We start from the raw sequence: 26,690 nt of genomic DNA, 5'->3' as shown, positions 1-26,690 counted from the left end.
TCAAATGCTGCACTAAGGTCAAGCAACACAAGCAGCGAGACACAGCCCTGATCAGACGCCAACAGTAGGTCGTTTACTACTTTAACCAGTGCTGTCTCTGTGCTATGATGAGGTCTAAATCCTGACTGATACATTTCATGGATGTTATTCCTATGTAAATATGAGCATAACTGCTGTGCCACAGCTTTTTCAAGGATCTTGGAGATAAAGGGGAGGTTTGATATTGGCCGATAATTGGACAGCTGACAGGGATCAAGGTCAGGTTTTTTAATCAGGGGTTTGATAACTGCTAGTTTAAAGGATTTGGGTACATAGCCAATCATAAGAGAAGAATTTATTATTTTTAGAAGCGGTTCAATTACTCCAGGCATTATCTGTTTGAATAGACGTGTAGGTAAGGGATCTAGTACGCAAGTTGAGGCTTTTGATGTAGAGATTAATGAAAGTAATTCAGTTTCTTTTAGGGGAGTAAAACATTCTAACTGATGATCTGATACAGTTATATTGTTAACTACAAGGTCACTTTCATTGTCTAACCTTAAATTAGTAGTTTGAATTTTTTGTCGGATATTCTCAATTTTGTCATTAAAAAAATTCATGAAGTCGTTGCTACTACATACTGCAGGTGTGCATGTGTCGATAGTGGACTTATTCCTGGTTAATTTCGCTACAGTATTAAATAGGAATCTAGGATTATTTTTGTTATCTTCTATTAGGGAGGAGAAATATGTTGATCTCGCAGCACTAAGAGCTTTTCTATACTTCAGGAAGCTCTCCTTCCAAGCTAATTTGAACACTACCAATTTTGTTTGATGCCATTTACGTTCCAATTTTCGAGTGGTCTGTTTTAATGTGCGAGTGTCATCATTATACCAGGGTGCTAATTTTTTGTCTCTGACCATTTTCCTTTTAAAAGGAGCTACATTATCTAAAGTATGGCGGAATGTTGACTCTAAGCATTCAGTTGCCTGATCAAGTTCTGCAGGGGCTGACAGTGACCCAATCAAAGTTGACAGCTCTGGGAGATCATTTATAAAGCTCTGTGCAGTAGTTGACGTGAATGTACGTTTAATACAGTAGTGTGGTGAGGTGCATATATTATTACTCAGACATATTTTGAATGAGATGAGACAATGATCTGAGATAACTTCAGACTGTGGAAGTGTGACTATATTGTCTACGTTTAATCTGAATGTTAGTATTAGATCGAGGGTGTGACCACCATTATGGGTCGGTCCTATGACATTCTGCTTAATCCCGACTGAATCTAAGATGGACACAAACGCTGTTTTTAAAGGGTCTTCTGGGTTATCGAAGTGAATATTAAAATCTCCGACAACTAAAGCTTTGTCTAAGGAAATAACCAGATCTGAGATAAAATCTGCAAATTCAGAAAGAAACTCAGAATATGGCCCTGGGGGCCTGTAAATAATAAGCAATGGAATTAACTGGGTAGACTTATTTTTCGAGGCTACATACATTATATTAGTATGAAGAACTTCATCTCATCTCATTATCGGACATGGGGAGAACATGCAAACTCCACACAGAAAGGCCCTCGCCGGCCCCAAACCCAGGACCTTCTTGCTGTGAGGCGATAGCGCTAACCACTACACCACCGTGCCGCCGTAAGTTAACTCTTTTTCTTTTATTTCATTTATGGTCTATGGTGATGTGTATCCAAGGTTGTGGTGGGGTGGGTAGGTGTTGGTCACTGAAACAGTACTGAGGTGGGGGTATGCAAAGGGGTGGGACGCCCACCCCAGACTGCACTGATTTAAAACTGTCTACTGATCTACTGTATTAGCCTACACAAGCATCAGGGCATGGACGACTTAGGCAGAGACAGCACAAACTCGTGAAGGAAGAAATTATTTACAGAAATTACAATACAGAAATTACAATACAGAAATTATTTCTGTATTGTACTTACAGAAAATGCTCATGAAAGACGCCTGGCAGACAGGAACCCTTGTTTTATCTTCCTTCAGAACGGAGTATTTGATGGTCACGTCTCTCTGCCGTCTCTTGTCTTCATCATCAACTTGTTCCCTCCTCCGTTGAACCGGCATGATCTCCAAGTGGGCCAGAAGTATAGCGTCCTGTTCAACTTTATCTTTAGATGTGTATAACTGATTTTTAAAAGTATGCCAGGTCGTTCTGAGTTAAGCTTGCCGCAGCGCACATCAACCTGTTGTGATTGCAGGCTATTCCATTTTCAGTATTTTCGCCACTATATCGGTTCATTTTCGCTTTATAGCGAACATGATTTTCAACAACTCGACGTTTTCTCCGCCCATTCATTGTCTGGAGGACAGGTTCATCCATGTCATCGTAATCCATGTTGGTATTATCTGCCATTTCGCAAAATCTCCCTCTGAATAAAGTTGCAGCTTCCTTGATGAGACTTTGTTTACTAGCGTTAAAGCGCGCGAGTCCAAGTGATGTTCTGATTGGTTGTTGAATATAGAGGCTTTTGTTGCTAAATCGAAGCGGCGTTTAGAGGGGTTTGATATTAAACCGATTTTTTAGACAAGACGGGGAGTGGTTTTTATTTTATTTTTTTACAAAAATATTTCATTTACATATACTAGATGTAACCAGGATTCACACAACATCCTTAACTCATTTTTCACGGAGATGGCGTTTAGAGGGTTTTGCATCTGAACTCTTCATATATAGTGATATCCCGAGAGGCTGCGTCGTCGAGGGGCGCTATGTCACACGTAGATGGCTCCAACAACAAGCAGCTATAACTCCATCTGGTGGTGGAGTTGGGAACTTCACCTTCAGCACCCAACATGGCAACACACCTGTGGCCAATGAGGGCCTAATGAGCAAGAGGGCTTTGTGAGAGCTCAAAACTCCCAGTGTGAATGTGGAGGAGAGAGGAGCGAGGTTCATGGACTCTCCTGCTGAGTGGTGTATTCATTGAACTGCTTATCTGGAATTCTTACCTGAGGGATTTTTGCACTGAAATACTTACCTGTGGTACGAATGCCTGCTATTTGGGCTGCCACTGGGCTGAAGACTACAGGGATTGTTGACTGAACTCAAAGTAAGGCAGAAGATTTTGTTTGTTCTGTGAAAAGGATATTGGACTGACGGAAACCTGCCTATAATTTTGTTGTTCTAAAGCCAGAGACATTGTTTGAGTTTGACTTCTGGGAATCCATCTTCGTTTGAACATTGGACTTTGAGATACCTTTTCTGTTTAATCTCCTGGCATAACATTAAAAATCTTGATTTATTTTAACCTTTGTGTCCTTGCACTGATTGAAGGGTCCTGCTGAGAGCCAGCCAACCTCTCATGGTGTGTGTGGTTATTTATTTATTTATTTATATATATATATATATATATATATATATATATATATATATATATAAAAAAAATATGCTAGATAATCAACTTATATTGACTTCTGAAGTGGGTGGGATTAAATAAGCTTCAGCCCACTCCTTTTTGGACATGTAAACTCAACTTCTTGGTGTGTCCTTGTTTTGTATTTTTGTTTTGATATTACCTATATTTCTGGTTTATTTTCTAACTTGGTGGCTTTTTATGTGTTCTTGTTGCAAATGCTGTTTTGCTTTTCTTGTTTTCTGTTTATTCATTGCTTGCATGTTCAAAATAATTTATCAATTAATAAATGACCAAGTATTATTTTGTCTCATTTGTTTAACTGGGTTCTTTTTATCTACTTTTTAGGACTTAATCTGATGTTTTAGGTCATTTATGCAGAAATAATAAAATTCTAAAGGGTTCACAAACTTTCAAGCACCACTGTACATAAACACACAGAACATTTTGAAGACTGGGTGGATTTTTTTTTTCCCCCTCCCCCCTGATACTTAACAGTCCGGTTGGGGTGAGTCTGTGCCCTTGATTGCCTCAGACTCCTGTTCTTGACTGACAGATGTGGAACCTGATGTGGTTTTCTGCTGTTGTAGCTAATCCACCTCAAGGTTTGATGTTTTGTACACACTGAGATGCTTTTCTGCTCATCACAGTTGTAAAGAGTGATTGAGTTACTATATCCTTCCTGGCAGCTCAAACCAATCTGGACAGTTTGGGGTGATAATCAAAAAGCATAAGTCTGTCTTCCACATTAGTGCAGAATAATTAGCTTTAATGTGGTGAAATTTTAGATCTGTTATAAACATCACACTTTCTTTTCTGTTAGAAGGCTGTGGTTTGGTCTGCATGCAGCTGACTCTGAGATGGAGTGATGACTGATTTTCACTCTCAAGTTGTGATTGTGGATTAAATCTTTATTTAAATAAATAGTTAAAGGAAACATTTTGCCCTGTAGATCAATAATGATGCTCCAAGTGTAAAGTTTAAAAATGGAAGATGGCTATAGCTTTAATACACACCTCCTTGCCTTTTGATATTTTACTTGGAGTAAAATATTTTCATCAAATGAATCCAAAGCTCCATTCTGATTCTGTACTTGAGTGTATAGATGAAGTAAATGTGTACAGGGAATGAAAAACAATGACTTGTAATAGTTGTGATTCATGACTAAGAGTAAATGGCTAAGTAAGCAGTAAAGCAGTTGGTGTTGAGCTGTTACACAATAATCAACAATCAGAATGGGGTGGTGTAATCAAGCAGAGTTCCCAACAGCACCATCTGAAGAGTTTTATTTCTCTAATACCACAGCAGTTTGACAAAAATGCAATTGAATTAAGACAAAAAAACTCAGCTTGTGAAACTCTTCTGTGCTAAAACTTTCCTGTGTCAGTGACCTTACAACCTTTTACAAAGTCGTCCCACCTGAGGCTTAATACACACATTTTAAATGAGTTTATTATTAGCCTTGGATTATCTCGAGTGTCCTCTGTATTAGTCCCTGTTACTATAGAAATGATTTTGAACTCCTCCCAGAGCTGCTGCTGTAGAAAATGAACCCAGTTTGGGAATCTGACTGCTGTCTTGCTTGAATTCTTTTGTAAAGTCTTATAAAATTTCACACTGATGGAATTAATGCAAGGTTGCTTTTTGAAGCACCTTTAAACTGTGGAGGAGATGAATGAAGGAGGGGATAAAAGTTGTGGTCAAAACGTCAACATACACTTCCGCACACTTCTGCATCTGAACATCAGCAGGCGTGCTTCCTGACTAAATCAGACTCGCTGTTTCGAGCTTCTGGACAGCGTTCAAATGTCATCATGAGGATCTTTCAGCTTCACGTTTGTGAGTAGATTCACAAGTTTCAGATTCAGTTTGAACTTTCCATCCTGTAACTGCATTACTTTGTCTTCTGAAATATTTGTGTGGTGTTCTAATAATTTTAACGTGTGTTTCTTATCTAGATCTACTTGTGTGCTGTGGAGCTGCAGAAGGTTTCATCGAGAAGTCGGTGAATTTGGGACAAAATGTGACTCTAAAGTGTGAGGTGTCTATAAATTATGTGTTCTGGTTCCTGATGAAGCCGTCAGAACCTCCAGTTAATATATTACGCTCTTACTCAAGCCTGTCCTTGTGGGCAGAATACAGTAACACGACCTTCAGCAAGACTTTCTCACTGCAATATAACAGCAGTTTATTTATTCACAATATCAGTATGAATGAATTAGGAGTGTATTATTGTATTCAAACTGGTTCATCTCCCAACATCAGCAGTGGAATCAGACTTTACATCCAGAATCACTCAGCTGGTGAGTTTATTTCAACCAAAATTAAAATAATATCCTTTAATAGTCGTGTTGAACAGGTTTTGAATTGAAGCAACTTTTTTGTTTTAATTTGAATGTATAAATGATTTGTTTTTGGATAAATTTATTTTGAGACCGGGCAAAAATGCAAACATTTCTTCTAGTTATAAAATTATAGGGTGATTTTTGAGGTCAGTGATAATGAAAATGTGATTATTTTTAAATTACAACTCCCATTATCGGAGTTATATTTATTATTGTCTTACTAGTCGGCATGCAATGATTCAATTCATAATTCAATTTGATTCCCAATATTTGGTTCAGGATTCGATTTTCCCATGATATTAAAAAAAATTTAAATGAAAATTTTATTACCAAAAAAAGCAACGTTTTTCCTATTCTTTTTTAACTTAAATAGTACTTTTGTTTAGAAAAAAAACTTTTCATTTTCTTAAGTCAATAATTATTTACCCACATTTGTAAAGGCTGAAGTAAAATATAATAGCCTGTTAATTAAAATATTTCTTTTGTAAAAAAAAATGAAAACATGAACAAATAGGCCTTTTCTTAATAAATGTATGAACATTTGTATTTCCTCCATTTGCTGCTTCTGTTTTTTAATCTTTCAGCAGTCTGTAAAAATAGAGCTCCGATTTCTTCTTAAATCTATTTGTACAGTCAATTGCACAATCTGCTACTGTAGATCCTCTGCAGTCTGAACAGCACAACTACAGTCAGGAAAAACTGCGGTTATGCAAACTGATAATCATGATTGATTTTTTTTCATCTATTTGAATCATCATAAATTTGTATAGTGATTTATCATCATACGATACATTGTTACATACTTAAGGAATAGCTGTTATCTTCATTCTAAAGGTTTTGTCCGTGCAAAGTTGAATAATACAAATCTCAACAGTGCTAAGAAACAGATTAAATATTATTGTACACATTTAACCTCCTAGGGCTTAGCGGTCACATGCGTGGACAGCACTTTATGGAAATTCGGAACAAGAATCCACATATGTAGACATACTTTTTCTCTAAAAGTACATCTTATCAAAAGATGATGCTTAGTTTTTATTCTAATCAGGTTCTAATAAGCCCAAATAGCAAAGAGAAATAAAAAAAATGCATGTAAAAAAACAGCTTGGGCCTTAGGAGTGTAAAATGAATTAAATTTATATTGCAGGCGTCTGTGGAATTTAAGTCTGTAAAAAGTTTGAGAACCCCCAGACCTTCAACCACGTCTGATATAAAACTTACTTGACAAAACATGTTTAATGTGGTTTGTTTAACGTCCAAACTATTTGTTGTTTTTCAAACTGTTTCCAGAGAATCAGGGGTGTAAAATTGAGCAGAGGCAGAATCAGTCAGTCAGTACACCTGGAGAAACCTGGAAAACCTTCGTTCCCATTCTCATCATATCAGTAATAATGAACCTGGCTCTGGCTGTTACAGTTACAGGTGGGTTTTATTTACTGTATATTCTCATGACGTGTAAAATAAAGAATGTAGTGTGAGTATAGTTTACTCCTGCACAACTGAAAATACAAATCTGGTCTTCTGGTTGTTCTAATAGTCTTCATGTTGTCTATTGACCTTAAATGAGATTCCTAAAAGGTTCACGGGCACCATATTCAGATAGACGGTCTACAAGTGCCAAAGTGATCTCTTTTTAATTGCATGCTTGTGATATATTTCTGTAGTTAAAACGTGTTATTTTGTCCTGTCCGATAGGCCTAGAATTCTAAACTGCCTGTGGCTAAGTGATGTGTTTAGTCTTTATACAGGGATACAAGAAATGTATATCACATTACCATTTTACCGCTAGATATGCGTCACTGCTTAATCAGTGTTCTAATTCATATAATGTATTATTAATAGTTATTGACACACAGGGCTTGTTCATGTGTATAATAAGGACAGGCTAATGCAGTCCTGGCTCTCGCTGGGTTAACTTCATATTTTTCCATTTTAGTTTTTACAGTTCGTCACTGCAGAAGATCTCCAAAAGCTCCAGCACAAGCTCCAGATCCTGGTTTACAACTGTGTCAGGACGCCAGCCTTGTGGTAGGATAACTGCTCACTCTCTTGCTTCTTTTTTTTTTAAACAATACTTAAAATGATTTTGTGAATCTAAAACGCTTCTGCAATCAGGACATGTGCTAAAGTCTGTTGTGGATTCTGTTTCTATGAGTGTTCTTCATTTTTCATCACTGACATGAAGAGATAAATGAGGTGTTTGAGTCACTGTAGATGTGGGCACGGTGTCGATTGTTGCGAAGACGGAAAGTCCCACATGCAAAAGATGTATCGTGCTGCACAGATCGAAATGCATTAATGTGTGTGAGAAAGCGATGCAAGTTGGTAAAACGTTTTAAAATCTATGGTATAGAGCGCCCTGATTTGCTTTAGTACAGTTTTGCGTTTACACTTTTGAATACATTAACAAAGCGATGAGTGCACCAGTGATATTGGAGATCATCAGTGTAAGTCAGCTTACTAAAAAAAAAAAAAATAGAAGACATCCACTTTAATGTAACAAATGTGACTCCGATACAAGTGAAAGTTTTCCAGTCAAATTTTTACTTAAGTTAAAGTACTGAAGTACTTGCTTTTAAAAATACTTACACTACCGTTCAAAAGTTTGGGGTCACTTTGAAATATCCTTATTTTTGAAAGAAAAGCACTGTTCTTTTCAATGATCACTTTAAACTAATCAGAAATCCACTCTATACGTTGCTAATGTGGTAAATGACTATTCTAGCTGCAAATGTCTGGTTTTTGGTGCAATATCTCCATAGGTGTATAGAGGCCCATTTCCAGCAACTCTCACTCCAGTGTTCTAATGGTACAATGTGTTTGCTCATTGCCTCAGAAGGCTAATGGATGATTAGAAAACCCTTGTACAATCATGTTAGCACAGCTGAAAACAGTTGAGCTCTTTAGAGAAGCTATAAAACTGACCTTCCTTTGAGCAGATTGAGTTTCTGGAGCGTCACATTTGTGGGGTCGATTAAATGCTCAAAATGGCCAGAAAAATGTCTCGACTATATTTTCTATTCATTTTACAACTTATGGTGGGAAATAAAAGTGTGACTTTTCATGGAAAACACAAAATTGTCTGGGTGACCCCAAACTTTTGAACGGTAGTGTAAGTATTAAAAGTACATTTTCTGTCAATGCGTCGTTGTATTATTGCCACAACGCTTACAAAACCTAACGCCTCTGAAACACCAACTGGATTTACTGACGAACTTGTAGAACCTGTAGAATAAAAACCTTTAAACACACATTTCTACATTCTGTTTATTTGGCAAGATTATGGTAAAACATATTTCTGAAAGGACTTCAGATAAGTTAACGTTATTCATGTTAGCGTAATTCCGTTTTTACATGCTAACTAACAGTGTGCAAGTTAACTAGCTGTGTGTTATTGTTAGCCGTGGACAAGGCTACGGCAAGTTGGTGGGCAAATCTATAGAAAATCATTTGACTAACCAGACTGTACAGCTATTGCAACGTTATCGCGAGCTCTAAAAGCACCAACAACTTCATTGCAAGCTTTCTCTTGGAACAAAACATTTATATACTTAAATATGCTTCTGCAGATTGGGCAGCGAGTTTTTATAGGCTGTGATGTGGTTCGTTTTCGGCAAACAAGACAATTAAAACAAAATGACTCTTTAATCCGTACAGAAAACTGAAACATGGGTTCTTGGTAGGACCATGAGTGCGTGCGTTCTCCAGAAGAACCGCCTCCTTCCATTCTGCCATCAACTGATCGTGTTAAATAACGCTGCTGAGAACTCACTGATCTTGATTTTATCCAGTCTGTGGATGTGACGTGACCCTAGTGATTACTGATCGGCTCTCTGTGTCAGCTGTGAAAAAACCAATCACGCTTTAGAAAAGAAAAGAAAAAAACATCCACTTTCAAAGCTGCTTCATAGGAATGAGTAACGAGGACCTGGATAGAAATGTAGTGGAGCGAAAAGTACGATATTTGTCTTTCAAACGTAGTGAAGTTAAAGTCATATGTTTAAAAAAATTACTCAAGTAAAGTACAGATACTCAAAGTGTACTTAAGTACAGAACTCAAGTAAATGTACTTCTCTGCTAACACTGGATAATACACTCATTAAAAATGGTTTAGAGGACTGAAACTTGCTCATATAAAGAGTTAATAAATAAATTAATATGAACTGAAAAAGATTTGGTGTCTGTTTGGAAATAATCCTATTACTAGTTCAACTAGAATTGCATCCATTTAATGATTTGTACACATGCTGCAATATCAAAGTGTGTAATTTAATGTACTTATGTATAAAAAAAATAGAGAGTATAAACATACAACATGAAGCAGCTGATTGTTCTTTGACCTTACATCTCTGCAACAAGTCAGCGACTGAAAAATTTTGTTTTTGGTCTGTCAAGCATGTTTGATACCTGCGATCTGTCGCAAGGAACAAAAAAAAAATCACCATCGCAAATATCCGCACACAAACCAGTTTTTCGCTGGCGTCAAAAAAAATTACCCGTGTGCGCCGGGCTTTAGTCACAGAATTGTCCGATAGAACTTAATAATTCCTGTGCTGTGGTGTTCATACAGCACACACACCGGGACAGCTCTGCTCTCGTTTCATCAGGGAACTGGCTCATACTACACTTTCACACAATTAACACACTGCATTTAAGTTGTTTTTTTTTTTTGCATCTTAAATGTGTGACAAAGTTGTATTTATTAATCCAGTCGCATCACATTATCCTTTCAGTATGCTCAGGTGCAGCACGTACCGACGAAAGGACGCATCAGGACAACTGAACTCAACAGCACATACGCACTCCTGCAGCCTGCGAAACCGTGACCCGACGCAACACGTGGACTTCACGAAGGTCATCACAGGCAGAAAGAAGCCCCGCTCCTACAGCTACTGATATGTAATGGACAATTCACACAAGTCATTTTGTAAAATCCGACGAATTGATTCACAAGCATGAACAAACCTTTTTAGACTTTTTGAAGGCCTAAATTTATAGAACAGCCCTAAAGTGCTTTTCTGATGCTGTTCGAGTTGTGAATTAAACCTGGAGTCACTTAAGGAGACGATCTGGAAGATTTGAATAAGTGAGTCATTGGACTGAAGTGAGTCGCGATTCAGACACTTAAGGGTTCTGAGTAGAATGTCAGCCATTTTGAGAAACATAAAAAAAGGAAGGAGGGGGCGAGCGTTGTTGTCCCGCTGGCCATGAGATTTCCCAGAATGCACTGACAGTGTTTCAGTTTAAACCCTGAGGTACCGTTATCCTGCGGTTCGACTGGCCTCGATAGTGTGGGAAGTTACATCATTTCAGACTTCTGTGCATTTGAGCTACAAAGTTGGGAAGAAACCACAGACGTCTCCATGCCGGCTAACTGCAATGTAAAGCAATGTATAGTTAGTGTTATAGATTTAACAAATTGATCTAAAGTAAATACCTGTATACACTCATTTAAAAGTAAGAATTTGTTTGCTGAAGCTGCCATTTTGATTTGCCTCCCAAAGTTTGAACTGCAGCAGTGATGCAGGTAATATATTAGCATTTTCAACTAAGATTTTTAAACACTGACTATTTTAAAATATTTTGTTTCAAGGTGAGATGAAGCAAATCTAAATTAAATGCTTTTAATGGGAAATTATACTGAAACCTCACCTACTAACTGGGAAACAATTACTCTAAACATTGTGAGTCTGTGATATGGGTATTGTTAAAGATTTGTGCATTGTGCTCAGCTCTGTCTTTCCCCCCCCCCCATCTGTGGTTTTTGCGCCACTGCCACTGCGCAAGATTGAGTTGAAGGCAGTCTGGCCTTGGAGGAAGTGGCAGAAAGGGCTTTGCTACGTGTGAATTGTGGCTGAAGTGTATTGAGTCTCCTTTTTGAATAGTTTCTCATTCATTTCTTAATCTTTTACTGAACATGAGTTTTAAAAAAAAAGTGATTCTTTGAGTCAGGCTCGTTTGAACACACCACTGAGTCGTACTCATGAGAATTCATGTTAAGTCACGTGATTCAACCACAAACTCTCCAGAATATATTAGTGAAAAGTGATAACAGTTTCTGAGAATTCTCACTTCAAAAGATCAGATTCTTAGACATGATGACTGGTGGGAAAGGGCTGTAGTGTGTTTGTGGGTTTGGTACGAGCTTGTCCTCGAAAACCAAAGTTCCTTTTTCACAATAAATAGCATGTGACCCTGCCAGAAGCCATTCTCCACTTTTATCTGTAATTCATCAGCAAGTTTTATTTCGGCTGAACTTCAGTCATATGATTGATGGAGGAGAACAGGGGAAAAAAAAAGTTTCAGATGAACATAGCCGGGGACGGAGGAGGGCTGAGAAACTAATCAAGATCAAACACATTTCATAAAATATCTCCTCAATCATTTTGTTCTTTTGTCACCGTGACTCACTACTACATGTCATAAAATAAACATTCAGTTGTAACCAATTGTCTGATTTTGCATGTATATTTTTATTTCCAAATAAAATCATGTCGGTGATCTCCATGTTTTAACATCACACCTGGGTGAAATTTTACCACATGCAATTTTAGTTTATCACCCCACCTCTCTACAATCGCCATCATATTATGTAGTCCAGTGTATCAGGAATAAAAACAAAAATACAGATGATTCAACATATCACTCGAGCAGGAACACGACACAGAACACCATTGCGACACTAGCGACTTCACACAATTCCACAGCAGTGCACTTACTCAACGAAACCACACCCAGCGTGCTATTAACAAAGGCGAAATACATGCGTCCCGTTCTCATTTAGATTTTTCAGCAAAACAGCAGGGGTCAATAAATATTCTTCATCCTACTTATTCACAAACTGAAATTTCAGAGCGATATATACACATACGCATGGGAGGAATGGAAGTGAGAAACCTGTCTACACACAACACTGTGACGGAATGTAATGCGTGATTAGTCCATGCGGATCTTCTGATTGGTCATCCTGTAGATGATGCTGTCGTAGCCCGGGTCCATGTTCCACAAGTTGTACGAGATGACGATGACGGCGAGAGCCAACGCGATCATGAGCCACAGCACGATGTTGAACACGACAGCGTATTCAAAGTTGTACTTGTAGGCCAGATTGTAGGGGCTTCCTGGGTTACTCTGGAACCAAAACAAGTCAATCACAAACACTTGGGGTTAATACGGGGCAACGTGGTTTTATTTTACTAATCCTCTTTTGGTTTTAAAAAGAAGATGCTCTGATTTACCAAAAAGGCAGAGTGCGCTTATCACCTAGAACGATATCAAAAAGGGTGCATTCATCTTAAAGCTCTAAATAGCGGGCGGCGTGTTGCAATAAGCGTTTTGAAACTCGAAGCAGTTTCTCATGGTGCTGCACTGACCACGTGTTGGACAGTCTGTGTGCATGGGCTCAGTCCATCATGGCTGTAATTAACACACTGTGCAGTGAACACGTCTGACTGTGTGCAAGCTTCTGCGTCTTATAAATCAGAAACGAGGTCAGCTTTGGTGTGGGTTTCACATGTTAACAGAGGATGGAGAGAAACGAGTGCGCTTGTTTGTGAGAGCTGCTTGCTGGGGGTTAGCACGCTCTGACCAATGTTTCTATTTACAGCTCACTCGTTACTTCCTAGCTTTGTGGCTAGTGAGAGGTGTAAATGTTTGAGCTCTGGGAACCACTTGAACCTCACTGCGCAAAGTACCCATGATCGTGCTTCGTTTCAGTAATTCACTGCGTTAAATTAAAGGTGCCCTTCCACCAAAAACGTTTAATACTGGCTCTTTTTGAAATACCATAGTTCACTCCCAATTGCATATGCATGCTGCACGCGAAAATGTAATTCTACTCCCATTCCCTGTATTAGCTTATGAAAGAAAATAGTCGGAAAAACGAGCGAATCAGAAAAAGCCATACGATCTTGCGTCACTTCGTAAATTAGTAGTCATGGCCTCGCCCACCTTGGCTTGCGACCGCCCACGGGAAGGAAGTTCAGATTTAAGCGCAAGGAGAGATAGCAGAGCCAGTGTTGCCAGATTGGGCGGTTTTAAGTGCATTTTAGCGGATTTGAACATATTTTGGGCTGGAAAACGTCAGCAGTATCTGGCAACACTGAGCAGAGCCCATCTCGTCAGTAGCTAACGAAGAGGACCTAACAGCAAGTTGAAAACATGTCTGAACAAGTTTGTGCCTGTGTTATTTGTGGCAGTAAGACATCAACATTGCATTTCTTGCCCAAGATAGAAGAGGTGAAGAAGAAATGGTTGGAATTTATCTTTGGAACACCACCAGCGAAGTATAATGCAGCGTTAGTGCTGTGTTCTGATCATTTCAACCACAGTGACTTTTCAAACTTCGGTGCCTTCAGTAGTGGTTTTGCTTCGAGGTTGTTTTTAATCCCTGGATCTGTACCGTCAACACGATCGACCACCAGCTCACAAGCTGTAAGCGAAACATGAACTTTTTGTTCGAAGGTTTTTGTTACAAAATAGCATGTTCATATTCTCCACGTTAGCATGCATGACATGGTCACAAGCTCGGCAGGGATGAGAGTTTTCCGCTTTTTCTGAGTAAAAACCACCTTTTTATATTACGCCAAATCCGTTGAGAATTTTTTTTTATTAATTTCGGGGGGTTGGGGTATGTTCCTTCATGCTGTTCAAACTTTATTAATTCCAACGATGTTTACACATTATTTGTAAGTCGCCATCTTTAGTCTCGTTTAAATCTCGTTGAATGTGATGTAAAATTCGTATCATCTACATTGTTATTGGTCAAAACATCGACGTCGAGACCATAATAGCCAATCAACAGTTTTTACAAAGACACCCACGTTTTTTTTTAAGTCACTTGTTCATTTTATTCATTTGTTTGTTCAGTAAAAACCTGAACATTTGTTGAATTTTTCTTATTTCCTCGTGTCGCACCTCAATAACGTCAGCGCGCGGTATTTTTCCCTTTGCGGTTTGTTCCTTCTCTCTCGCCGTAGTAAGACACCCACATCCGCTTGTTCTGACCCACTGGAGGTAGCGTCACAGTGCTGTTAGCCAATCAGAGGTAACACGTTTACATGTCATGAATATTAATGAGTAAGAGCTGAAATCCTGTCGTTCTCCCGCCACCCACTCCTCCACCAAACTAGAACAGCCTGAAACAGGAGAACCACAGCATTTTTTTTTTTTTCACCAAAACCGGCTCACAGGGCATTCATTCATACTAGAGACCACCGCACAATTAATGAAAAAACGATGCAAGGAGACCTTTCAGCACTCGTGTTGAATCTGGTTAATGCCAACATACTGGCTGCCAAAGTTTAAATCAACCACCCATTGCCATGATTAGTACGACTAAAGGCAATTAATGAGATGAGAAGATAAGACGCTTCCTCTCAAAGTACTGTGCAAGCTGAGCAGGGACGTGTGGGCGGAGCTACAAAACAGTACAGACCATTGATTGGTCAAATGTAAATCAGACGTGTTGACCTCACATATAGCACACAAAGGTATTTAAGATTCAGCCACAAAAAACACTGCATGACTGCTTGCGCGCACTCACTTATTTTTGAAGATGATTAAAAGTATTGGCACTATTGGCTGTGTAACGGCTACACGCCACCATTAAAGCTGTGTTTCCTGCTTACTATCACTACACGGGAGAAACAGCACAAGGGAGGATTCAATAGGTCGCTCAAGCAGGAACGCGACACACAGCACCACTGAATGTGTTTGAGCGCAAACCTTAAAACACGCATAAGCAGTCATACAGCTCTTTGTGGCTGAAACTCATATCTTTGTCCGCAATGTGGTACGAAGTCAACACATCTGTGGTTATTAGATTTGACAAATTGATGGCTGACGCCATTTTGTAACTCCACCCAAATATCTTCATGTGGCTCAACAGTTAAGACTCTGGGGTGGGTTTCCCAAAAGCCTCTTAATGCTAAGAGCATCTTTACTAGGAGAACGAGTGTTCATTGTGATGCTCGCTCTACCATTTAACGATGATCTTTGTGCTGTGATGCTTTTGGGAAACTCAGGCCTGAAGGTCATGGGTTCAAGCCCCAGCACTGACAAGCTGCCATTGTCGGGCCCTTGAGCAAGCCTCTTAACCCTTTCTGCTCCAGGACCATGGTCACATACCCCGTTATTGTCAGAGTATCTGCGAAATGCTTTCAGTGTAACAATGAATATTGAATGAGACGGGTGGTCTCGGAAGTGTTTATATGAATCACAAGGAGTATTTTAATACGTGTGCATATCCCGTCATTGCCTGATAACCTCCAGCGAAACTCCTCCCAGAGTTATGACAGGAAAGTGAGACGCGCTCGGCCGCGATGTGGAAAGTCCTGGAGTTGGGTTTGTCGGTGAGCCGCACCATTTATCGCAGAAGTCAGTCCCACTCTGACGAAGCCACAAAATACACATTTGACATAGCTAAGCCTCCTTTAGTGGTGAGCAGCAGTTGTCTGACCTTTCAGATACCCCAGGCAGGTATTTATTCACTGTTCCTTTAAGGTCACATGAGCTACATGCTTAATTCCACTGGTTCTGGAGTCTCGCTAGTCAGTTTACATTGGCATTGTGTTGCTGCTTCAGCGTAGGGCTCGGTGGCAAGCAAGTTCAGCGGTTTTGTATCTGGTGCATTAAACCACAAGGCTCTTCCTCCAGGCACATGCCTAATCTTCTAATCTCTAAGGCTGCTGGGCCATAGAAGGTTCACGCTGCACGCTGCATGCTGCACGCTGCACGTTCACGTGAAGAACCGGACCCTGGGCCATTAAACTTCATGCTTGGATGTTCACGTGTTGCGTCTGTTCTACTTTGACCGAGTAATACAACAATAACCAACAATATGGACTCTTCGGATGAGGACGATTGCCTCATTCTGCTTTTACTGAGACAGAGGAAGAGAAAAAGGTACAGAATTTGGAGCCGAGAACACTTCCTTCTGAGAGAAACCCGTGGTGAATTTCACCGAACATTCTATAATCTGCTTGACAATCCCGATGAAGAACTATTTTTCAATTATACCATTCAATTATATTTTTTCTGAAGTTTTCCCCTGAAAGCATAGAGTTATCTCCCTAGACCCGTTCTGATTGGCTGGCGCGGCGGTGACCGCATGCATTGACTGGAATTTCCGTCTTCACGCCTAGAAAAAAGTGTGCATGTTCATTTCATGCTTCACGCGTGAAGTGTGCAGCGTGCACGCCGTTCTATGGCCCAGAGCAAGTCATGCTACGTTTGTCCACTTTTCTTTACACGCGTGTAGCGTGTAGTGTGCAGCATGCAGCGTGCAGCGTGAACCTTCTATGGCCCAGCAGCCTAAATGCTCAGAAGGAAAGATTTACCTACATAGAATCCCACAGCTCAGCGTACACAGTGAAGAAACGATAAAAGTGCAAGTTGTTGGAAATCAGTTTCAATATTCTACACAATAAATCATTTATATATAAATAATTGCAGAAATATGCAGTTTAAGTATTAAAGTGAATATAATGTCCCTAAACCACACTTTTTTCCCCTCATACAAAGCAACAATCATTATGTTGACTGACCATGTGTTTTCAAACCACAGCAGATCCAAAAGGCCATAAATTAATGGAAAATCAATAAGATCAGACGATTTCACGGAATCTTCTGATTCTGAAGGGGTGCGTGACGTCACGTGTGTAACAATCCAGGTATCGATTTTGTTCATGTGTGCAGCAGTGGTTAGACCAGTCCCGATATGGAATCAGGTTTTGGAGAGAATTCTGATAGTGACTGGGATTCTTATATGTCGGCTGAAGGGGCAGATAATGATCAAGGATATTCCAGAGTAAATGGTTCTCTTTTCAAACCCCCAAGACAAGAAACTGCCAGTTCACGACAGTCCCACTCAGCACCGATAGCGCACCACCAGCCAGAGAGAACTGGAATCACAGATGGTTTGTGGATTTTTATTCTAAGATGGCCGATGCAAAATAATCGGGAAAATATTTACATGTACCTCAATAAATACAGAAATATAATCTTTAAAACGTACACTTATTCAGTGTAATTATTGAAGATATGAAGTGATGATAGGGGAATTGACAAACTGTCCAAATGTCATTTATTAAATAAATGGGTTTCTTTTTTGCTCTAGTAATTCCCATGTGGTCGCTCTGGTGGTGATGGACACTTGATGAATCAGATTTATTATTAGTCGGCGACACGAAATCTGCCCCCTTTGTTTGCAAACCTCACCCACTGTTGCTTTGGATGAGAAGCATTTCTCAAAAAATTGTGAACCGAATGTCCTGTTGTATCGGGATTTGAACATCCAAACACAACGCAGTGCTTTCCCATCGTTATTTTTGTAAGATTCCAACAACAATGTCCAATTTCAGCACGTAAACAAGCACGGCGTCAGATGAACCGAACTGACCCAGATAACCAGGTTTCCACACGTGACGTCATGCGAGATTAACCCTGAGGCAAGGCTGCCTTTATCCGTGATTTATCGATAGTTTTGTGCTTGATAATTTCTCCCCCCTGCTTTAACTAATTCATTTTGGTTGTTACTAGTAATATTCATTGTAAGGCATTACATACACTAAATCCTGTTCAGTTTGTGATTAAATAGGAACGAGGCTTGTGTGGATCCAGAACCAGCGTTTTAAGTGTTAAACTGTGTGTTTGTCTCCCTGGCTGGTCTTTGGTGAGGGCGGACTCTGAGGCCCTTTTTTTTCCCCAAGGTATTGCATGCATGCTTTTTTAAAAAGACCCTTGCATACAGTGGGGCAAAAAAGTATTCAGTCAGTCACCAATTGTGCAAGTCCTCCCACTTAAAAAGATGAGAGAGGCCTGTAATTTTCATCATAGGTACACTTCAACTATGAGAGACAAAATGAGGGAAAAAAAATCCAGAAAATCACATTGTCTGATTTTTAAAGAATTTATTTGCAAATTATGGTGGAAAATAAGTATTTGGTCAATAACAAAAGTTCATCTCAATACTTTGTTATATACCCTTTGTTGGCAATGACAGAGGTCAAACCTTTTCTGCAAGTCTTCACAAGGTTTTCACACACTGTTGCTGGTATTTTGGCCCATTCCTCCATGCAGATCTCCTCTAGAGCAGTGATGTTTTGGGGCTGTCGCTGGGCAACACGGACTTTCAACTCCCTCCAAAGATTTTCTATGGAGTTGAGATCTGGAGACTGGCTAGGCCACTCCAGGACCTTGAAATGCTTCTTACGAAGCCACTCCTTCATTGCCCGGGCGGTGTGTTTGGGATCATTGTCATGCTGAAAGACCCAGCCATGTTTCATCTTCAATGCCCTTGCTGATGGAAGGAGGTTTTCACTCAAAATCTCACGATACATGGCCCCATTCATTCTTTCCTTTACACGGATCAGTCGTCCTGGTCCCTTTGCAGAAAAACAGCCCCAAAGCATGATGTTTCCACCCCCATGCTTCACAGTAGGTCTGGTGTTCTTTGGATGCAACTCCGCATTCTTTCTCCTCCAAACACAACAAGTTGAGTTTTTACCAAAAAGTTCTATTTTGGTTTCATCTGACCATATGACATTCTCCCAATCCTCTTCTGGATCATCCAAATGCTCTCTAGCAAACTTCAGACGGGCCTGGACATGTACTGGCTTAAGCAGGGGGACACGTCTGGCACTGCAGGATTTGAGTCCCTGGCGGCGTAGTGTGTTACTGATGGTAGCCTTTGTTACTTTGGTCCCAGCTCTCTGCAGGTCATTCACTAGGTCCCCCCGTGTGGTTCTGGGATTTTTGCTCACTGTTCTTGTGATCATTTTGACCCCACGGGGTGAGATCTTGCGTGGAGCCCCAGATCGAGGGAGATTATCAGTGGTCTTGTATGTCTTCCATTTTCTAATAATTGCTCCCACAGTTGATTTCTTCACACCAAGCTGCTTACCTATTGCAGATTCAGTCTTCCCAGCCTGGTGCAGGTCTACAATTTTTGTTTCTGGTGTCCTTTGACAGCTCTTTGGTTTTGGCCATAGTGGAGTTTGGAGTGTGACTGTTTGAGGTTGTGGACAGGTGTCTTTTATACTGATAACGAGTTCAAACAGGTGCCATTAATACAGGTAACGAGTGGAGGACAGAGGAGCCTCTTAAAGAAGTTGTTACAGGTCTGTGAGAGCCAGAAATCTTGCTTGTTTGTAGGTGACCAAATACTTATTTTACCGAGGAATTTACCAATTAATTCATTAAAAATCCTACAATGTGATTTCCTGGATTCTTTCCCCCCATTCTGTCTCTCATAGTTGAAGTGTACCTATGATGAAAATTACAGGCCTCTCTCATCTTTTTAAGTGGGAGAACTTGCACAATTGGTGGCTGACTAAATACTTTTTTGCCCCACTGTACATCCTGAATCTTAGCAAAGTCAAATGGGTCATGGTGGATAAAGTTCAGAGCAGTGAAAATACAGCTGCGAAGGACGTCACATGTTTTTGATGCACGTGATGAGGGGCAGAACAACAAAAAACACCCAGCCTTCATATGGCTCTTCATAACAAGAGATTAATTCTTTAAAGCGTTTAAGTTTCACTAAAGGAGAAAGTGCAGTACAGGAGCTAACAATTTAACACTGAATTTCAATTTTAGAAATCCAAATCTATAAAGCCATCATGTCCATTTCCACTAGTCCTTCAGTCTAGAAGGCAGCGTGATCTGGCCGAGTGTTTTAGCTTCTGGTAAAAGAAATAGTGCTTATGACCACAGCTGAAAATAAACACGTCTCCTTCTTAACAGACCCTCGTGTGAACACCGTGACCCTGCGTAAAGCATCATGCAAATATGCAGACATCAAAAGTGCTGAATTTAAAAACTCACAATCTGCTTAGCCTCCAGGATGGAGCGCGACTTCCTGGTTAGCGGAGTCTCAAACGTCTTCACCGTCACCACCTCCACCACCGCGTTGCTGCCATAAACGCCGAAGACGTCATCAGCAAACTAGAGAACATGATGGAGATGAAGAAAGGGTTTAATGACGTAAAATATAAGCCGTCACTACTGCCGTTAAATCTCTCCTCGTCAATCCGAGATTTGTATTTGCTGCCATCACTAAAACGTGTTTACTACAGCTGTATACAAATGTGTATTATTTATATATGCAATGTGTGCAAAAGTGACGTTGCTACAGAGCCTCAACGCAAGTGAAAGTCAGTTTACAACTTTTTTTTTTTTTACTCTTTTCTGACACTTTCAAAAGGTGTTTGTGGTGAACGTGATGGTGCACAGGTGCAGGTTTAGGAAGAGTTTCCCCCATTTAACCACATGCAATAGGATCTGTTTGCTGAAAACGTGTGGTGTGGTTTTTCACCTTCTGCAGCGCAGCTACCAGAATCTGCCGGGCGTCCTGGAACTGAGGGGAGTCCGGGCCGTAGCGCCGGGTGAGCTCCTCCATCCCAGCCAGCTCCAGAGAGAACAGATCAGGAGCCTGGTCCTTAGCCAAGTGCTTGTGTCTCATCAGCTAGAGAGAGGAGGAGGGACAGACAGAAGAAGGAGAGAGGTGATCAGTGTTTCATTCACAGCCAGAGGCTCAGTTCCCAAGACTCAGAGGATTTCAAGCAGATTTTCTTCAGAGCTGTTGCAAAAATCAACATCTCTCATAGACCCATCCAGCTGTTGTTGTAAAAATCAAAGCGAGGCTCCGCCCCAAAACAGCACGTGTACTACGTACATACACAGGGTAGAGTGAGTGCAAGGAGACCCTGTTAATGAATACGAGCAGTAGCCAGGCAACTGACAGGTGTGTGTGTGCAGTCAGCCTGCTGCAGCGTCTTATCATTTTGGCTTGTGAACATGCGTGTTAACGATACCATAAACACAAAAGGATGGCACACACCCTTTACATGGAGTCTACAGCGCAGTCCAGGAATACAGGATGTTATTACAGTGTGGGGAAATAAGGAATTTTAAGCAGACTGTCACAGGACAGACAAGTCTGAAATGTTCTATCCACCCAAGTTTCAGTCTGTCCGAATGACGGGCCAAAGGCCCAGAACAATGCAGCCAGGGGTCCGGGGCCCACCTTCAGGCCCCGGAAGCTGAAGGGCTTTAGATGCCTAGAGGTACTTCTCAGCTATTTCCAGGCACGTTTCTATCATCTTCAAAGGCCAAATTACACTTGACAGTTGTTGATTACACTACAAACTGAATATAATTTACAAGAAAACGTCAGAAGGTTCAAGAAAAACGTTTAAAGTTCTACCCAAGAAAACAATAGCACACACAGGTCAGTTCCATGTCTAGAAAGTATTTGGGGGGGGGCTTTGTCAGGATCCAAAACCTGTAGTAGTCTATTTTATTTTAATGTTAGTGGTAAACCTACCCAGCTGATCACAGCGTCGTGTGGTGTCATACTAGAATGCTCTGCTACTCGCTGATGAGAAGTGACTTGTCATTCATCAAGAGCATCTGCAATCGGCCAATCACAGGCCGTGTTACGACAATGTATTCACCCAGTGTAACGTTTGGAATAAAATTAGATTAGACATATCTCTGCATCTTTTCATGGGCCATCTGGTTTGATGCTTTTGAAATACAGATGGACAAATGTGAAAATTACCAGTCAGTGTCCGCCGGTCCGGCCTCATTTCCCACAGACACTTATGTTGATGCACGAAGCTCCCACGCCCTGTTAAAATCCAACAGGACTCACCCAGCTCGCTTTTCACTGCATTTGTGTCACGAGCGAAAAAAACAAAACAAAAAACCCTAAGCTGGGACCTACTATTAAATATAAATGTATACCATAAACTCCAACTCAATCCCACAGAACAATTTTTTTAAAGCCTATAATAAAAAGTGGTGGGCATATCTCAGTATCTGCAATACTAAAACTTTTTTTTTTTGAGGGGGGGCCTTAAATCCGCACCAGATGGCTGTAGTAGTTACTAGAGTCTCTGATGTTAACTTACCAGAGCAGAAATATCATGCAACACTTGAATCTCAGACAGGAAGAGCAGATCAGCCTGGACAAGAAAACACAAAATAAATGACATTTTTTTTAAATAACGTCCATAAATAATAAAAATAATCAGAACGCAGTCTGATGTTTAAATACCACTCAAAGTTCCATTAAACATATATTCAAAAAGACGTAGCATTCCAGTCTTTAAGCTCGTGTTAACTTCAAAAAAAATAAATAAAATTTTTTAAAACTTTAGACACACAGCCATCTTCACTTACACTTCTGTTCACAAGTCCATGATGCTGGTGAACAAAAGGGTCTTTTTGGATTCTGGGATTTAATTTTTTTAGTCCTAATATGATTTAACATGGACGCAATAGCAGGAAATATGAACAGTAAATACATCAGTGAGATAGTTTGAGTGTGTGTTACCTCATTGTTCCGGCTCAGCGAGTTGAGTGGGAGTGAAGGCAGGACCGATCCCTCCTGCGAGAGACGAGCGCGGATCTGCTGTAGAGTGACGGGCAAATCCTCGAATACTGTGTTGGCCATGCCCATCATGTACAGCCTCTACACACACATACACAGAATGAGCATTAACAAACTTATTAAATCTATAATAAATATAAAACACTTGTGTTTATGTCCCCTTTTTGTCATAACAGTATGTTTTGAGAGAACACAGACTTGAACCGTCGCGATGCCACAGCATCCATGACCCGGAGTTCAAGGGGCGACTGCACCGAAACTTAAGATGCACCAACTGCATACAAACTAAATTTTCAAATCAGCCAAAGGAGTCTAACTTACTAAGAACAGTCAATGTCAAACATCAAGCCTGTTTCTATGGCAACCACTCTAACCTTATGGTAACCGTACGCTCCACCCAGCGCAAAACAGAGCTGAAACAGGTCGTTCATTTTCAGTGATGCTGATTCGCAACATGATGTGGGCAGAGTGTGTCGAGTCATGCAACATACGCGTGGCACGGCCAACATAGGAGACTCAATTCATAATGCCAGGTCTGAGTGGCGGTGTGTCTCACTGGTCCACACGTGATCTGATCGTTCAGGGACGCACATTCATGCCAAGGTTCAATTTACATAAAAAGACTTATTTTTAGTATGCGGTCTGGAGCTAACTCGTATGGATACGACATTTGCTTACTAGTTCGCAGCTCCCAGTGAAATCATAGTAACTGAGCAAAAACGAAAAACAGGACACGCCCACAAACGAGCAGCACAGAATGATTTGCTTTCGGTATCGCTTACTTGTACATACAGGTTTTCTTTTTTCTGTGTCACTGAATTGTCTGAAACCAAATTTTCCGACCACAGGAAGTTGTCTAATACTGAGCAGCCATGGAGGAGATATTACGCAAGAACACCTCATTTTTAAAACGTGCACAAAAATCAAATCGTTAGATCCGTGTCTGTGTTCATCCACCGAGTGTTTGTTTTCCACTGCTTATTTCCAGTATCGGGGTTTTTTTTCTTTATAGTTCTGTTCCACGAAAAACCAGAGTGAGGTAAGCAGTTAAGTCGAGACAGGAGGCCATGTGCAGCGTGTGTGCACACACGCATGTGTTAGATCTGCACACACTGCAGCAGGAGTGTTTACCTCCTCGCTGGGGGCGAGCTGCAGAACCACAGGTGTGCTCTCAGCAAACAGAGTGTGGATGGAGTTTGCAACGCTGTCCAGGGTAAACGGCACCGTCTGAGATGAGACAGAGCAGGGGGGAAGTTAATAAGACACAGAAGGGGGGAATCTACAGGCACCCATGCCGAGAGTCTCATGACTGTAAAATAAAGGAAGTTCAATTCCACAAGTGTGCAATATTAAAATAACTGCAGGGGAAGTTGAACTTTCAAGAGCACTCATTTACAAAAAACATCTAGTCACTTCCTTTTTCTACAGAATAGATAAAATATTCCAAAGACGCACTAAGGATTAAGACACTTACATTTTCCAGAGGATAAGAAGAGATGTTTGAGGGAAGATCTAAACCATCAATGCCACGGACAGCAATCAGGGCGTTGGCACGAGGACGCTGGAACAGGGAACCTGCCGCTAAGCCTGGCCATTCGAGATCCTGCACACACACACACACAAATCACTCAAATATCAACTTAAATCTCACAAGGACAATTCAAACATGGTCACGTTAGTTCCAAGAAAAGTCATTTGAAATGTTCTTTCATCAAATACGAAATGTGGATATCAAAACAAGACAGAGACAGTTACACAACACCTTTAGCAAAAGAAGTTCCCCAGAGTTTGAACAAGATATCCATGCTGATGTTATCACTGAACCATTTAAGCAATTATGAAATGAGATGAACACAACATGAGCACATCTGGATTAAGTCTGGAATAATAAACGTTGGTCCACTTTTAACAGTTTAGATCCTGCATACCTCACGGACGGAGAAGCCCATGGTGAGAGCCACCAGGTCCGGGATCTTCTCTCCCGCTAGCGGCCATTGTCCTGACCTGAAGTTCACATACTGAGGGCTACGCAGCACCGTCAGCTGGTCTCCAAAAACACCTGCAAAAAAAAAATAAAACACAATCTTAATCTTTTACAGTTTAATGCAATTGGACTGATTAGATACGATAAATTTTATGAACTGTGTATAATATACTATTTTTCATGTATAAGGTATTTCCATGTGTGAATTGCACTCCTTAATACAAAAAATGTTCTGGGTAAAACTCTTCCAAAAAAGCAAAGTAGTCTTTAAAGGAGTTCTTTCAGTCTCTCTCTCTCCTTACAGGCCCAGTTCTTGTGCTAACAGAACATCAGATCACTTATTGGGTTCTAATAAAAAAAATCATTTTAACAAAACCAGGAAATTTAAAAAAAAAAAGAAAAAAAAAAAGCAGCTCCTGCTCAGGCCTGACTGAAGGCACGTCATGTGATCAGAGCAGTCACGTGACACCGCATCCGTTTCGTTGCTCCGAAAGCGGGTGATATTTCACTCTTTAACGTTTAAAATTGCATTCAGTTTTTCACAAATTGTTGAAATATAAAAAAGTCCATTTTAAAAAGCATTTGTCGTCAGTAAAGATATGAGAACGAATATTTAATCTACCCCTATCGAGCTGAGAGAAGACATGGCTGAATCCCCAAAACCCTGTATAATGACTATATAGTGCACTTCACAGGCTGTAAGCTGCATTCTCTCATAACGTGTATAATATATAGTGCACTTACAGAGTGAACATGAAGCTATTTGGGATTTAACCCTTCAGCCGGCTGTATTAGCATCCTATGCTAACCTCAAGAGTTCAGCTCACTGACACACTCTGACGCGTTTAGACAATGATATATAAATATGCACCCTTTTATTTTAACAACGTTTACAAAATCAGTCCTAAATCGCTGAATGTTTACCTGCTAAAACCGCAAGTGTAACGAAAACTACCGCGCTCTTCATCGTCCGCCGACTTTAGAGAAACGACAACACTTTCCTCGCGCACCAAGAATCAGCTGACCGTCGCTGCGCTGCGCTGTGCGTGATGACGTTGACTATTACGCAGAACGTGAGGACGTGCTGAAAAAAGTTTATCTATATTGCCACCTAGCGGATACACCTGGGTGGTGACTGAAAGCTGTCATGGTGAGTTCTGAGGGGAAAATGGCAGGGTCATTCCATATCAAATCAACCAAAATGCAAAGGTTTTCCCACCTCAAATTTTTATTTTGATAATTTTTCTTCCAGTCATAGATGCACATATATGATGACCAAAGCCCAAATATAGGTCTCTGTGATGAACTATGAGCTCATTTCAGCCCAGTTTGCATGGGGAGGGGGGTCAAAATTACAACCCCGATTCCAAAAAAGTTGGGACAAAGCACAAATTGTAAATAAAAACGGAATGCGATAATTTACAAATCTCAAAAACTGATGTTGTATTCACAATAGAACATAGACAACATATCAAATGTCGAAAATGAGACATTTTGAAATTTCATGGCAAATATTGGCTCATTTGAAATTTCATGACAGCAACACATCTCAAAAAAGTTGGGACAGGGGCAATAAGAGGCTGGAAAAGTTAAAGGTACAAA

The 26,690-nt window shown here is 40.4% G+C and overlaps 2 protein-coding genes across 2 annotated transcripts; one reads left to right on the top strand and one right to left on the bottom strand.

The window, feature by feature from the left end:
- The first annotated feature begins 5,146 nt into the window (after positions 1–5,146).
- On the top strand, positions 5,147–12,155 carry LOC132875111 (uncharacterized). Its single transcript, XM_060911732.1, has 5 exons — positions 5,147–5,200; positions 5,320–5,664; positions 6,997–7,128; positions 7,643–7,734; positions 10,440–12,155. The coding sequence occupies exons 1-5, from the start codon at positions 5,176–5,178 to the stop codon at positions 10,530–10,532; spliced, it is 687 nt and encodes a 228-aa protein (XP_060767715.1). The 5' UTR covers positions 5,147–5,175; the 3' UTR covers positions 10,533–12,155.
- Positions 12,156–26,120, bottom strand: atp6ap2 (ATPase H+ transporting accessory protein 2). The gene is made up of 9 exons (XM_060911731.1): positions 26,013–26,120; positions 25,033–25,163; positions 24,579–24,707; positions 24,236–24,331; positions 23,048–23,185; positions 22,623–22,676; positions 21,023–21,172; positions 20,533–20,652; positions 12,156–12,837 (listed from the first exon to the last, which is right to left on the bottom strand). The coding sequence occupies exons 1-9, from the start codon at positions 26,053–26,055 to the stop codon at positions 12,643–12,645; spliced, it is 1,056 nt and encodes a 351-aa protein (XP_060767714.1). The 5' UTR covers positions 26,056–26,120; the 3' UTR covers positions 12,156–12,642.
- Between the last annotated feature and the right edge of the window lie 570 nt (positions 26,121–26,690).

Source organism: Neoarius graeffei, chromosome 27, assembly GCF_027579695.1.
Source record: "Neoarius graeffei isolate fNeoGra1 chromosome 27, fNeoGra1.pri, whole genome shotgun sequence".
NCBI classification, from domain to species: Eukaryota; Metazoa; Chordata; class Actinopteri; order Siluriformes; family Ariidae; genus Neoarius; species Neoarius graeffei.
This window is presented reverse-complemented; position numbering and strand designations above follow the sequence as displayed.

What these genes read in the sequence shown, in the direction of transcription:
- atp6ap2 (XM_060911731.1), bottom strand. Translation starts at nt 26,055, where the DNA reads ATGAAGAGCGCGGTAGTTTTCGTTACACTTGCGGTTTTAGCAG. An exon ending in CTTCTTATCCTCTGGAAAAT is followed by an intron (nt 24,332 to 24,578) that starts GTAAGTGTCTTA and finishes GTCTCATCTCAG; the next exon opens with ACGGTGCCGTTTACCCTGGA. An exon ending in CGCTGAGCCGGAACAATGAG is followed by an intron (nt 22,677 to 23,047) that starts GTAACACACACT and finishes TTTCTTGTCCAG; the next exon opens with GCTGATCTGCTCTTCCTGTC.
- LOC132875111 (XM_060911732.1), top strand. Translation starts at nt 5,176, where the DNA reads ATGAGGATCTTTCAGCTTCACGTTT. An exon ending in GATCTTTCAGCTTCACGTTT is followed by an intron (nt 5,201 to 5,319) that starts GTGAGTAGATTC and finishes TTTCTTATCTAG; the next exon opens with ATCTACTTGTGTGCTGTGGA. An exon ending in CATCCAGAATCACTCAGCTG is followed by an intron (nt 5,665 to 6,996) that starts GTGAGTTTATTT and finishes AACTGTTTCCAG; the next exon opens with AGAATCAGGGGTGTAAAATT.